Source organism: Vulpes vulpes, chromosome 12 (assembly GCF_048418805.1).
Source record: "Vulpes vulpes isolate BD-2025 chromosome 12, VulVul3, whole genome shotgun sequence".
Taxonomy (NCBI): Eukaryota; Metazoa; Chordata; class Mammalia; order Carnivora; family Canidae; genus Vulpes; species Vulpes vulpes.
The window spans coordinates 148,400,423-148,414,898 of record NC_132791.1 but is presented as its reverse complement, the minus strand read 5'-3'; the positions used below and the strand labels follow the sequence as shown (position 1 = coordinate 148,414,898).

General features: G+C 38.0%; 1 protein-coding gene across 1 annotated transcript; it reads left to right on the top strand.

Annotated features, from left to right (window-relative positions):
• Positions 1–7,356: 7,356 nt before the first annotated feature.
• LOC112926041 (large ribosomal subunit protein eL43-like) lies at positions 7,357–8,353 on the top strand. Its single transcript, XM_072731958.1, has 2 exons — positions 7,357–7,385; positions 8,056–8,353. Exons 1-2 carry the CDS (start codon positions 7,357–7,359, stop codon positions 8,351–8,353), a joined length of 327 nt encoding a protein of 108 aa, XP_072588059.1.
• Positions 8,354–14,476: the final 6,123 nt, after the last annotated feature.

Genomic DNA, 14,476 nt, shown 5'->3' with positions numbered 1-14,476 from the left:
AATACCTAGAGAGAAAGATTAAAATAATAACCAACACCACATGTATCAATAAATTTAATTTATAAATACTGCTCCATTGCCAAAATATGCTCTTTCATTTGCTAATTTAAAGAGTGCAATAGCAAGGGATGATTTATCAATTCAAGTGCCACCCTGATGTGTAACTGCTGTTCTCATCTCTGTAGACATTCTCCTATACAGATGAGAGAGTACTAGTGAATCTGAAGCACAGCTTAATAAGTAAAGTTATTTCGTCTTTACCTGCAGTCATTATCTTCCCTCTGAAATTAAACATATTTCTAGTGTTTTTCTTCCTTATGATTTCAGTCCCAGGGTGAGTACAGTAAGAAAAATAATTACCTGGTGCCAGGCATTGTCCTAAGTGCTTACACACATTATTTCACTTAATCCTAACAATAGCCCTAGAAAGCATTGTTCTTTATACATCCCCATTTCCAGATAAGAAAAGTGAGTCTGACAGAGGTATGGCAACCTGCTGTTCATAAATGTCAGAGGTAAGATTTCAAATCAGGACTGACGAACTCCAAAATATGTTCTCATAATAACCACAACGTAATTACTTCAAAACAAACATACACCTGAATGTCTTGAAAATCAAATTTCTTTCAAGACAAAATGCAATGCTAATTACAGAAACTACAGTTTTTTTAAATTATACATAATTTAATACAGTCTAATACATGAAAAGTTAAATTTTGATCAAGGAATTTTAGTGTGAAAGAACCTCAGGAGCCATCAAAATTAAACCTTCATTTCTCAAATGAAGATGCGGAGGTGAGACATTAAGTTACCTAGGACATCTAAGGTTATTAAATGGACATAGGACTGGTGATTGTTCCAGCAAGTTAAGCAGCCATATAGTTGCCTCAAATAGTATGTTTACAATGTTGTCCAATACACAGCAATTCTTACACAAAAATGTCAGAGAAAAACAGCTGTTGCAAAATGAGGTAGCACTACATTAGAAGTCAGAGGGAATCACCTATTTCATTCCATACTGGCCTTCACATGCCAACCCTATGCCAGGCACTGGGTCACAGAGATGAAGGGCTCTCAGTATAGGCTTTGCACGATAATAAAAGTCAAATGAATGCTTACGAATTTTTTAAAAGATTTTATTTATTTATTCATGAGTGACACAGAGAGAGAGAGGCAGAGACACAGGCAGAAGGAAAAGCAGGCTCCATGCAGAGAGCCTGATGTGGGACTCGATTCCGGGACTCCAGGATCACACCCTAGGCTGAAGGCAGCGCTAAACCACTGAACCACCCGGGCTGCCCAATGCTTATGAATTTTAAGTAATTTACTCAAATTTTAATTTTGAAGACCAAAAGAAAGCCTGAGGTTAAACTAAATAATTTATATGAACACTGGAGCAGATGTTTAATCCCTTAGTATGGCAACACTCAGCCTCATAGGTAAAAGGTGACTGTGTGAAGCCACTTTCCTCTTGGAGGTGAGGATGGAAGCAAAAATACTTAGATCAAAATGCTGCTTCCAAATACCATCTACCCAAGGAAATATTAAACCACCTTGTGATTCTGTCCCCAAACAGTCATTTAAATAGGATTCCCTATACGACTTTCTTAATCAGACTAAGTGGACCTCAGAAAATGATGAAATCATTCATATTATTGTATAAAAAGAGGTTCAAAGAATAGAAAATAAAATAATTCAACAAATCTAGAAGAGATTAAAAGAGGACTTATTCTATAAATAGCAATATATATAAGCTCAATCAGTTTAATCTCCTGGTGAGCAAATTTAGAGTTTCAATGATTTGCCCAAGGTCACATGGTTTCATAGGGGTAGAGCCAGGGTTAGAACCAAGACCTCTTGACCTCAGTTCTGTGCTTTTTTCAGGGCCTTATATTGCTTGGACAAATATCAATGCACAGTTAACACACAAAAAAGAAAAGGTGTAGAAAAGTAGTATATTTACTTGATTATGTATATATACCAAGATGGAATAAAATCAATAGTACAACTTCGAGCTGATTTTGATAACAAAGCTACAAATTTCTCATTTCAAAGTTACTTTGAACATGTCAAAAAATTTTTTTGTTATATCCACGAGACATGTAATAACAGTCATTTACTTGAACCTATCAGCATTAATGTTTAAGACATAAACTGTTTAGTGTACTATCTCTAGTATATAAATTTTCCTCCACACAATGGAATGCCCCAAAATTGTCATTAGCATGATAGGCTGCGCATTATAAATGCCCTCAAACTTTCAAAAACAAATTTTGTACTGTTTTAGTGAAAATAAAATGGACAGGCAGCATATTTTATTAAAAGAGGTAAGGCATATCCGCAATGGTATACTGAGGAGTGGGGATGAACACTGGGAATAGTCTACCCCATGTGCAAGCATTATCTGTAGAGAATTTTAAAACTCTGACACATCGTAGTCTATTCCTTATTATCACCATGCACCAGCAATTCAGTTGGGGTTGAATTGTGCCCCTTCCCCCAAATCCATGTCCCTTGCAGAACCTCAGAATGTGAACCTATTTGGAAAGAGGGTTGTTGCAGATGTAATTAGTTAAAGGTGGGGCCTTAATCCAAAAACTAGTGCCCATATTTTCTTAATTGTGTCTTTATTTTTCAAATGAGGAAGAGGAAAAGAGACACAAAGGTATATACAGACAAGGAGAGAATACCATGGGATGATGGGCAGAGACTGGAGTTACATAACTACAAGCCAAGGAATACCTAGTATTGTCAGTATCTGCCTGAAGCTAAGAGACAGGTATGGAACATATTCTCCATGCCTCCAGAAGGAATCAACCCTACCAACACTTTTATTTCAGACTTCTAGCATCCAAGACTGTGAGACAATATATTTCTCTTGTCTTAAGCAACCCGGTTTGTTGTACTTTGTTATGACAATGCTAGGAAACAAATACAACAGCCACTCCCAAACCCTTCCCTCTTGGTATACCATTTAGTATTAATAATATAACATGGTAATTAATTACTAAAGTATATATTTAGCTTATAATTAGTAGAATAATAGTCTAGAAGTAAAGAGGGACATACAAATACATATTTTTTTAAAATTTATTGTTTACTGGAGTTCAATTTGCCAACATATAGCATATCACCCAGTGCTCATCCTGTCAAGTACCCCCCTCAGTGCCCGTCACCCAGTCACCCCAACCCCCCGCCCACCTCCCCTTCCACTATCCCTTGTTCGTTTCCCAGAGTTAGGAGTCTCTCATATTCTGTCACCCTCTCTAATATTTTCACTCCTTTCCCCTTTAATTCCTTTCACTATTTTTTATCTTCTCCAAATGAAAGAGACCATAGAATGTCTGTCCTTCTCCGATTGACTTACTCAGCATAACACCCTCCAGTTCCATCCACATGGAAGCAAATGGTGGGTATTTGTCGTTTCTAATGGCTGAGTAATATTCCATTGTATACATAAACCACATCTTATATATCCATTCATCTTTTGATGGACACCGAGACTCCTTCCACAGTTTGGCTATTGTGGACATTGCTGCTATAAACATCGGGGTGCAGGTGTTCCAGTGTTTCACTGCATCTGTATCTTTGGGGTAAATCCCCAGCAGTGCAATTGCTGGGTCATAGGGCAGATCTATTTTTAACTCTTTGAGGAACCTCCACACAGTTTTCCAGAGTAGCTGCACCAGTTTGCATTCCCACCAACAGTGCAAGAGGGTTCCCCTTTCTCCACATCCTCTCCAACATTTGTTGTTTCCTGTCTTGTTAATTTTCCCCATTCTCACTGGTGTGAGGTGGTATCTCATTGTGGTTTTGATTTGTAACAAATACATATTTCAATGCAGTCAGGTAGAAGTTGTAACGGAGATGTACACAGGCATCTATGGATCAAAAAGAAGGTGTGATTCAAAGCTTTTCTGAACATATAGGATGTGTTCAGGAAAAAGCAGATTAATCCAATTTGACTGGAACAGATCCTTGTGTAAAGGAGAAAAAGGTGTGTGTGTGTGGGGGGGTGAGGCTCTACTCATAGAAAGATTTTTAAAAAATAAAGACTTAAAAAAGACTTTATATGCTCTGAACCCTCACTAGTTAAAGTATGTTTTGTGAACCAACAGAATTGGCGTTACTGGAAGCTTGTTAAACAAGCAGAAATCATTCTGGAAAACACTGCTATAGTCCCTTACTACTCAAAGTACAGTCTTTGAGACTAGTAGTATCAGCATCACCTGGGGACTAATTAGAAACATGGACTCTCTGGCCCCACCCTGACCTACTGAATCAAAATCTGCATTCTAACAAGATGACCAGCTGATTCATTTGTCCACTGGTGTCGAGAAGCACTATCCTCGGAGATTATGCTTCTACCAGAGGAAGTAAATGGGTGAGAACCTGGCTGAGTGGGAAGTTGGGGCAGGGGGTGATACACGAGGGCATTCTGAAGGAACAACATGAGCAAAGACACTGAGGAGTAACAGCAACAAAATAGCAAATGAGACTTACAGAGCTAGATCTTGTGCTAGGCACTTTATATGCACTTATCTTTTGATCTCCACAGACATTCTGTGTTTTCATCATGCTCATCTTTCCATGACAGACAGAAGGGGTAGAAAGGGGAATAGATAGCTCAATGTCACCCAGCTTGTGAATGCCAGAGGGTGGATTTGACCCTAGCATTTCCCAAGCATCTGACAAATACCCCAAACCTTTGTGTATTTGCATAGGAAATTCCCTCTGCCTGGACTACTCTTCTTTATCTGTTAAAATCTCATTCATTCTTGGGATGCCTGGGTAGGTAGCTCAGTTGGTTGAGTGTCCAACCCTTGATTTCAGCTCAGGTCACAATCTCAGGGTTGTGGGATCAAGTTCCACTTCTACCTCTGCGCTCCATGGGAAATTTGCTTGGGATTCTCTCCTTCCCTCTCCCTCTGCCCCTCCCTCCTGTGCGCACATGGGCGCATGCACTCTCTCTCTCTCTCTCTCAAATGAATAAATATTTAATAAATCTTTTTTAAAAATCTCATTCATTCTTCCAGATCCAGCTCGAAAGTCACCTCCTCTGTGATCTTCTTGCCTGTTTCCCCAATCACAATTAATTTCACATTCCTTGGGTATCTCTAACATCTCTTTTATATCACAATGATAGAATTTGTCATGGTCTGGCTTAGTTGGTGCTTGTCCCTCCCCTCCTCATCCCCAAATTGAATGTGATGTTTTGGAGAGTGGAAGCATGTCTCAGTATTTTCAGTTTTCCCAGTGCCTAGTTGGGTGCTTGATACCTACTAGACATGAATACTTATTTGTTAAAGATGAACCTAGGGATGCCTGGGTGGCTCAGTGGTTAAGCATCTGCCTTTGGCAGTGATCCTGGAGTCCTGGGATCAAGTCCCGCATTGAGCTTCCTGCATGGAGCCTGCTTCTCCCTCTGCCTATGTCTCTGCCTGTGTGTGTCTCTCATGAATGAATAAATAAAATCTTAAAAAATATATATGAACCTGGATGTCAAGTCTGGCTGCATTTTTGACTAGCTATGTGAAATTCACAAAATCCCCAACCTCTGTATCTACAGTGTTCTTACCTATAAAATGGTGATGATGAAACCTACTCATAAGATGAAAAGAGACGAGCTATGTGAAAATGCCCAGCACAGTGCGGGGCACAAAATAAATGCATCATAAATACCTTTTAAAGGAATAAAATACATGAGTAAAGTGCCTTAGTGTAAAAGCAAACAGTAATAGTAAACAGTACCTCTTATTAAGTAAGTGCCAGACACTATTTAAGGTAGAACATACATATTAGCTCATCATTCTTCAAATACAACCTATTATTATCATTATCCTCACTTTCCTTCAATAAGTAATTAAACCAAGGCCGATACAGGTTAAGAAGTTTGCCTAAGATCTAGGGGAAAGCCAGATGGGGAACCTGATCCAAATGAATCCAAAACCTTAGCTTCCAGATTTAAAAAAAAGCATGACATTAAGTACTCCTAACCTGTGTACCATCCCATCCATATATCATACCACTATACTTTAACCTCCAGAAATAGTTATTTTATCAAATTTGTACCAATTCCTAAAAAAATCTGAGCACTTTTTAAATTTAACTCCTTAATACTAGGAAAATACAGCTGTCAACAGTCACATGCGATTTGGCTGTTCATCATGAAATACAAGCTGTGTCAAGGGGAAGTGTGTTGAAACTGTTTGTTGCTGTACAGCACCGTGTATGTAACTAGAACAGTCAGGAACAGGCTTCCTACGTTCATGGAGATGTTTACAGACTGGCAAGTTAATAGGAATAAAAGCTGTAACCAAAGTATGAGTGATATTCTTTTGATGTCAGCTACATGGAGTCCTTCCTGTTACAGTAGTTGGATTTTTTTTAAGGAGATTGGATTATAAAATTGGAAAGTGCTTCTCTTTACTGTACACTGTTTCCACTTCTCAGTTATAAGGGAAATTAATTTAGATGTTTAAAAAATCAAATTATTTATCTTAGTGTTCCCTGAAGTTTGCAAACTGCTGAGCAATGTGATGCTTTGCCCTGCATTCTCCTCATTGAGTCTATCTGGGTAAATTAATTACAAGACAATCCTTAGGAATTAAGTGTATTTTAAGTTCAGAGGCATCTGCTTAGAGACTTCTAATACCGCTAAATAGTCCCTTTGGAAATGCACTCGTTAGTATGAGTGGTATAATTTTCATTTCCGCTGGCACTATGGCATATGACTTCTTCAGTTTCAGCTACCCTCTGATTGACCTGTCAAGGGCATAAACCACTCTGAAGATGTTCCAGTACCATTTGTGCTTCTCTAGTAGGTATAGGAGACCATATTGATTTGTTCTATGTGAAGGAATAATTTAGAAGATTATTTTCTCTGGTTTTAATACAACACATTCTCTGAATAAACATATACACATACACAGAATCTGAACTTATAATAAGCTTACTGGGCAATAGAACAAAACAAATAAACATTTTCTTAGATAACAGATATTCCATAAGTCCCCAGGACATGAATTAGATAAAAAATCTATGGTATGATTAATCCATTATGTAAAATGGAAATGCATTTTTAAGTTGAATGCCAATAATATGTTGGCAGGGGATTGGCAGGGGAGAGGGTACTTAGAACACAGAGAACTGAAAATTACATTTCGGATTTTTTTTTCCCTCTTCTCTAAAATGGAATGTGGTGAGTTTTTATATCACCTGATTTTTATGAAGCTACTGTGTTCCAGTTTGGAAAAATTCTGAATCGAGTGATTTTAGGAGGTCTGTTCTTTCCCAGGCTTGAAACAAAAAGCAAAGAATGGCCAGCCAGCTATTATTCCATCATTTATAAACAACATGGCACTGGGTGTCCTCCAGAAGGATGGGTATCCTCCACTCATCATCCATCCATCCCATCAACAAATCTAATTTCAATAGGTCAGGTATAGAGAAAAGAAGATATTGGTCCTTTGAATAAAATAGAGGCAAAAATTTGCTTTAAATAATAGAATTTTTAAACACACATAAAGCTTACACTCAGCTATCCCCAGAAGCATAGCTGACCCTCAGTAATATCACCAAATCAATCACTTCTGATGATGAAAATGATATAAAGGGACACTCACATAATACCTTATTAGTGTTATAAGGTATATTCATACATTTTATATCATTTATTCCTTGCAACAAACCTCTGAAGAAGTCTACATATGATGTCTATTAAAATTATACAGGCTTTAGAGGCAGCTCAGGTGGCTCCATGGTTTAGCGCCGCCTTCGGCCCAGGGCCTGATCCTGGAGACCCAGGATCTAGTCTCACGTCAGGCGCCCTGAATGGAGCCTGCTTCTCCCTCTGCCTGTGTCTCTGCCTCTCTCTCTCTCTCTCTCTCTCTCTCTCTCTGTGAATCACATAAATAAATAAAATCTTAAAAAAAAAAAAAAAAGAATATATAGGCTTTGGAGTCCAGACGATTAGATTAAAATCTTGGCCCCTCAACATACTAGCTGGATCACCTTGGAAACTTAGTTAAACTTTCTGAAACTGCTCTCTCTGAGCTGGGACCTAGTTGGTGGTGACATAGCCAAATGCACCAAGAAGGTCAGAATCGTGGGTAAATACAGGACCCGGTATGGTGCCTCCCTCAGGAAAATGGTAAAGAAGATTGAAATTAGCCAGCACGCCAAGTACACCTGCTCCTTCTGTGGTAAAACCAAGATGAAAAGGCGAGCTGTGGACATCTGGCATTGTGGCTCCTGCATGAAGACCATAGCCAGTGGCGCCTGGACCTACAACACCACTTCTGCCATCACAGTAAAGTCAGCCATCAGACTAAAGGAGTTGAAAGACCAGTAAAAGCTCCACCATTTGAAGCACTGCTAGCCTATAATAAATGGGTTAATTTATGTAATAAAATTACGTTACCTTGTTGTTAAAAAAAAAAAAAGACCCTCTCTGAAACTGTAGTAGGAGTAAATAAGGTAATATACGAAAAGCATTTTCCCAGTTCATGCCTCATGATATGCTCACAATAACTGGTAGTTGCTATAATTATTTCATGATTTCAATAACTTACTCTTTTCCAATCTAGAAATATATTTCCCAAAATGTATCTTAATAACCAGTTTCTGGGCCTTTTTAAGCAAACATAAGTATTTATTGAATGAATGAATAGAAAGAACTCTAGTTCAGGAGCAATCAGGAAAAGGACACACGGGGAGAATAATAGTCATTCAGCAAATATTTATGTTCAAACTCTTACTATGGACCAGAAGCTATTATAGGACAACTCATTTAATCCTCATAGCAATCCTGTGAAGTAAGTATTATCCTTTTGCAGATTTCAAAACTAATGGTCCAACTTGCATACAGACATACAGCAACTAAGGGACAAAGCCTGGAGTTAAATACTAGCCTTTGGCTCCGTGTCCAATGTTCATTTTTGGCACCTTTGTTTCTTAATCCATTATGGAACAATCTAAGACAAACCACAGTATTGTTAGCAAATCCTGTCTATTTCTCATGAGCAAGCCTCACAGGATGAGATAATTTCTTTCTAAATCTAATTCACTTGGCTATTCAGCATGACTCTTAGATGTTTTTTAATGGTGTCATATCTGATACCATAGTGTTAATGTTAATGTGATTAATAGGCTCTCATCTACAACATGGACCAAATCATGCCTTTTGGGAAAAAAATATGAAGAACTGAAATGAACCTTCTCTATGATCCCCACCTCTCACATTCTCATCCTCTGATACTAATCACTCCCCACAGACTGCTTGCTGAGTTAGGGGAAAATAGGAAAGGAAAAAGATTAGAAAAGGAAATACCTTGTACCCATTCATAATTGAGTACATGTAACTAAAATCTTCAAGAAAAGGATAGAACCATTGTGCATCAACTCCAACTCTGAATCAAACCTCTGGGTAGGATACACTTCCCCATTACCCATCTTATGGAACCTTCCATATCCCCATGGACAAGTGGGCTGCTGCATATCTATGTAGAGCAAGTAATTAGGAAGCAGGTAATTCGATTTTTAAAAACAAAACAAAAAAAAAACAAAAAACAAAAAAACAAAAACAAAAACAAAACAAAACACACTGATTCATTCTTTCATTCCATCAATATATACTTATAGAGCATCTTGTACATGTCTGGCATACAGCAAATACCAAAACACTTATAATTGTTTGCCAAATGAATTTAATTTTCCCACTGCAGTAAACTTGATAAACCAATCTCTACCCTCAAAAAATGTACAGTCTAGTTTGGAGAATAGTTAATAGATAATTACACTAATGACTGTTTAATTTCAATTATAATAAGTATATCAAAATAGCAGTATAGTGTGTTATGAGAGTGAATAATAGGAAATGGCATCCTAGACTAGGGCATAAGGGAAAAATTTCATGAGCAGGTGGTATTTAAGCTAAGAAGGGGGAGCGTGATTTAAGCGGAGAGTAAGGGCCAGGTCATTCTAGGCAGAAGTGCAGCAAATTCTTTATCATGGCCTATGATGCCCTATGATCTGTCTCTGCTTCCCTCATGACCTCGTTTCTTACCAGTTTCCTTCAGTCACTCTTCTCCAGACTCATGATCTTCTCTCTCCTTTTAATCATGTCAAATTTGTTTCTATTTCATGAGGCTTTTGCATTTACTGTTCTTTGTGTCTAGAATGCTCTTATGCCAGCTCTTCATGTAACTGGCCCCAGCATCTGGATCCCAGTTCAAAATCGCTTGTTCCAAGAAGCCTACCCATCCACCATATGGGATGTCATTTACCATTCCATCAGTCACCATCTACCCTATCACAATCTACCAAATCCTTTAGAGCAATTGTTAATGCTTGATGATTTGTTTACTTGTTTGTGTCTATCCCCTCCAACTAGAAAGTAAGTTCCATGACAACCAGAATCTTGTGTGCCTGGCACAAAGTAATCACTCAATATAAATTGAATAAATGAATAAGACTTAGCATTTATGAAGGCCCTCTCATTGAAAAAGATGTGGCATCTTCCAGGAACAGAAACACCAGTATGGTTAGAACATAGTTTAATAGTCCATTAAATGTTAGTTCTTTTTCAAATGAATATATTTATACATACAAGAGATAATGGCTCCTCAATCATATTTTAATCAGCTTGACAGTAAACACAAGTGTCTTCTTACACAGAGTATAGCTGCTTTGCGTATAATAGGCACCCAAACTTTTGACTGATAAAAAATTATTCTTGTCTACTAAGGCCCTTATACCTCCTTTTTGCGTACAAAATTTCAACTTCAAAAGTAGCTTCCCAACCAGACAACAAAAAGAAATAAAAAGCATTCAAATTGGCAAAGAAGAAGTCAAACTCTCTCTCTTCACGATGACATGATATTGAATTATGTCATCAGAACCCAAAAGACTCCATCCCAAGGTTTCTAGAACTCATACAGCAATTCAACAATGTGGCAGGATACAAAATCCATGCACAGAAATCAGCAGCATTTCTATACACTAACAATGAGATTGAAGAAATAGAAACTAAGGAATCAATCTCATTTACAGTTGCACCCCAAACCATAAGATATCTAGGAATAAACCTAACCAAAGAGGTAAAGGATCTGTACTCTAAAAACTATGGAACACTTATGAAAGAAATTGAGGGAGACATAAAGAGATGGAAAAACATTCCATACTCATGGATTGGATGAATAAATATTGTGAAAATGTCTATGCTACCCAGGGCAATTTACATGTTCAATGCAATCTCTATCAAAATACCATGGACCTTCTTCATAGAGTTGGAACAAATAATCTTAAGATTTGTATGGAACTGGAAAAGACCCCAAATAGCCAGAGGAATATTGAAAAAGAAAACCAATGCTGGGGGCATCACAATGCCTGACTTCAAACTGTATTACAAAGCTCTGATCATCAAGACAGTGTGGTACTGGCACAAAAACAGACACATAGATCAATGGAACAGAACAGAGAACCCAAAAATGGACCCTCAACTCTATGGTCAACTCATATTTGACAAAGCAGGAAAGAATATCCACTGGAAAAAGGACAGTGTATTCAACAAATGGTGTTGGGAAAATTGGGCAGCCACATGCAGAAGGATGAAACTGGACCATTCTCTTATACCATACAAAGATAAACTCAAAATGATTGAAAGATCTTAATGTGAGACAAGAATCCTCCAAAATCCTAGAGGAAACCACAGGCAACAACCTTTTTGAATTTAGCCACAGTAACTTCTTGCAAGACACATCTATGAAGGCAAAGGGGGAAAAAAGCAAAAATGAACTATTAAGACTTCATCAAGATAAAACCTACACAGCAAAGGAAACAATCAACAAAACTAAAAGGCAACCTACAGAATGGGAGAAGATATTTGCAAATGACATATCAGATAAAGGGCTAGTATCCAACATCTATAAAGAATTTATCAAACTCAACACCCAAGAAACAAACAATCCAGTCATGAAATGGGCAGAAGACATGAACAGACATTTCTCCAAAGAAGACCTACACATGACCAACAGCCACATGAAAAAATGGTCCACATCACTTGCCATCAGGGAAATACAAATCAAAATCACAATGAGATACCACCTCACATCAGTGAGAATGGCAAAAATTAACAAGACAGGAAACAACAAATGTTGGACAAGATGTGGAGAAAGGGGAACACTCTTGCACTCTTAGTGGGAATGCAAGGAAAACAGTATAAAGGTTCCTCAAGAAGTTAAAAATAGAGCTACCCTATGACCCATTGATTGCACTACTGGGTATTTACCCCAAAGATACAGATGTAGTGAAATGCCAGGACACCTGCACCCCAATGTTCATAGCAGCAATGACCACAATAGCCAAACTGTGCAAGATGCCATGATGTCCTTTGACAGAAGAATGGATAAAGAAGATGTGGTCTATATATATAATGGAATATTACTCAGCCATTAGAAATGACGAATACCCACCATTTGCTTCAATATGGATGGCACAGGAGGGTATTATGCTGAGTGAAATAAGTCAATTGGAGAAGGACAATCATCGTATGGTTTCACTCATATGTGGAATATAAGAAATAGTGAAAGGGATTATAAGGGAAAGGGAAAACGAGTAGGAAAAATTGGAGAGGAATACAAACCATGAGAGACTCTTAACTCTGAAAAACAAGAAAAGGGTTGCAGAAGGAGAGGTGGGTGGGGCGATGGGGTAACTGGGTGATGGGCACTAAGGAGGGCACTTGATGGGATGAGCACTGGGTATCATACTATATGTTGGCAAATTGAATTTAAATAAAAAATTTAAAAAACAAAAACAAAAGTAGCTTTCCATCATTATCTCAATGGATGACTCACTAATTTAGCTCTGTCAATGAATAGATATATTTGATTGTGCCATCCATAAAGGAATGCACTTACTCCCTTACAGTTTGGGTTGGGGATTTGGACAGAGTGGGAAGGAATATCCCTTGGTAAGCCTAATTTTATACAGTATGCACTAAAGACTCATCATATTACCAAAGAGTAATATTTGTTTTGTTTGTGCTCTATATTCTTGAGTAGGAAGGTATTATTTCCCAGCACTCACAGATAATCTTTTCCAAGCTTTCTGCTCTGGCCACGCACCCCAGAAAGTGAGTGCTGGTAGAAAGAGACTGACAGTTTAATAATTAGGAGTAGCAAAGTGTGGAAGAGGCATTTCATCTGCATGAAACCTTCCCCCCAGAGCAATTCCAGAGCTCCCTAACACATTGACTTTGAAGCCTGTGAGGTTTGAAAACAGAGCCTCCTAGGGGAATTTTACTGTAAAATATCTCCCTGGGTCCCTACTTCAGTTCTTTCCCACTAGGCACTCCAAAGTATTGGTTTGCTTGACAATTAAGGAAGAATTGTCAGATGATTCTTAGACTTGAACATTCAATGCAGGCAAAAACACTTCATATCCCCAAGATGGCTGCCCAAGATCAATTTTTGGATTAATTCTGGGGGGAAAGATTGACAATCCACATAATTTCAGGACCAATAAATTTAGGTCTAATAAAAGAGGTGGGGTTTTTTTACTTAATTCTGGAGAAAACTACATCTGGTAGATCTAGACTACTACCACTAGAAAATTTCTTACGGTCAGGGAACATGTCTGTTTTCTTTGTACTAATCAATTAGCATTGGTCCTGGAAAGTCATACTTGGATAAATATTAATGAATGATCATCAAAAATCTATCTATCAATTTCTGCAAGACTATGGTTTAAAAACAATTCAATTGTACTAATTTAATGTCCTCCTAAACAGGTCCATTATATTGAGGAAAAAATTACAGCTGTAATAGATCTTGTCTTTATTGGGCTTTTGCAATTAGTGCCTTTTGACATTGTTGTCAAGAATTTAAAAAATTTATTCACTGTATAAATGGGTAACTTGGGTTCTTTGGTTGCAAGCAAAAGAAATTCATTCTGACTAACTTAAGCAGAAAAAGAATACACTGGAAATATATGGCAGCTTTGAGTTCTACTAGATGGTTGAAGAAAAGGACAGGCAGCTTCAAGAGTCTGTAATAATCTGGGTCTCAAATGAGTGCACATTAACCATCTTTTTCCATCCTTACGTCACTCTGCTCAAGATTCAGAGTCCTAGAAGAGACTGGCTGCCCCAGTCTGGGTCATAGGCCCATTCCTTGGCTAAAAGAGAAAAGGGAACTTTGATTTTCCTCTTATCAACAACACACAGTAGTAGAGAAGAGGTAATGCCCTTATCAAAAAAAGGAATGATCTGGGGGTACTTGGGTGGTTCAGTAGGTCGGGTGTCTGCCTTTGGCTCAGGTTGTAATCCCAGAGTCCTGGGATGGAGCCCCATGTCAGGCTCACTGCTCAGCAGAGAACCTGCTTTTCCCTCTCCCTCTGCCCCTCCCTCTGCTCATGCTTAAGTAAATAGATAAAATATTTTAAAAACAAAGAGGAATGGTGGAGGCTGATAACT

What these genes read in the sequence shown, in the direction of transcription:
- LOC112926041 (XM_072731958.1), top strand. Translation starts at nt 7,357, where the DNA reads ATGGCACTGGGTGTCCTCCAGAAGGATGG. An exon ending in GGTGTCCTCCAGAAGGATGG is followed by an intron (nt 7,386 to 8,055) that starts GTATCCTCCACT and finishes GCTCTCTCTGAG; the next exon opens with CTGGGACCTAGTTGGTGGTG.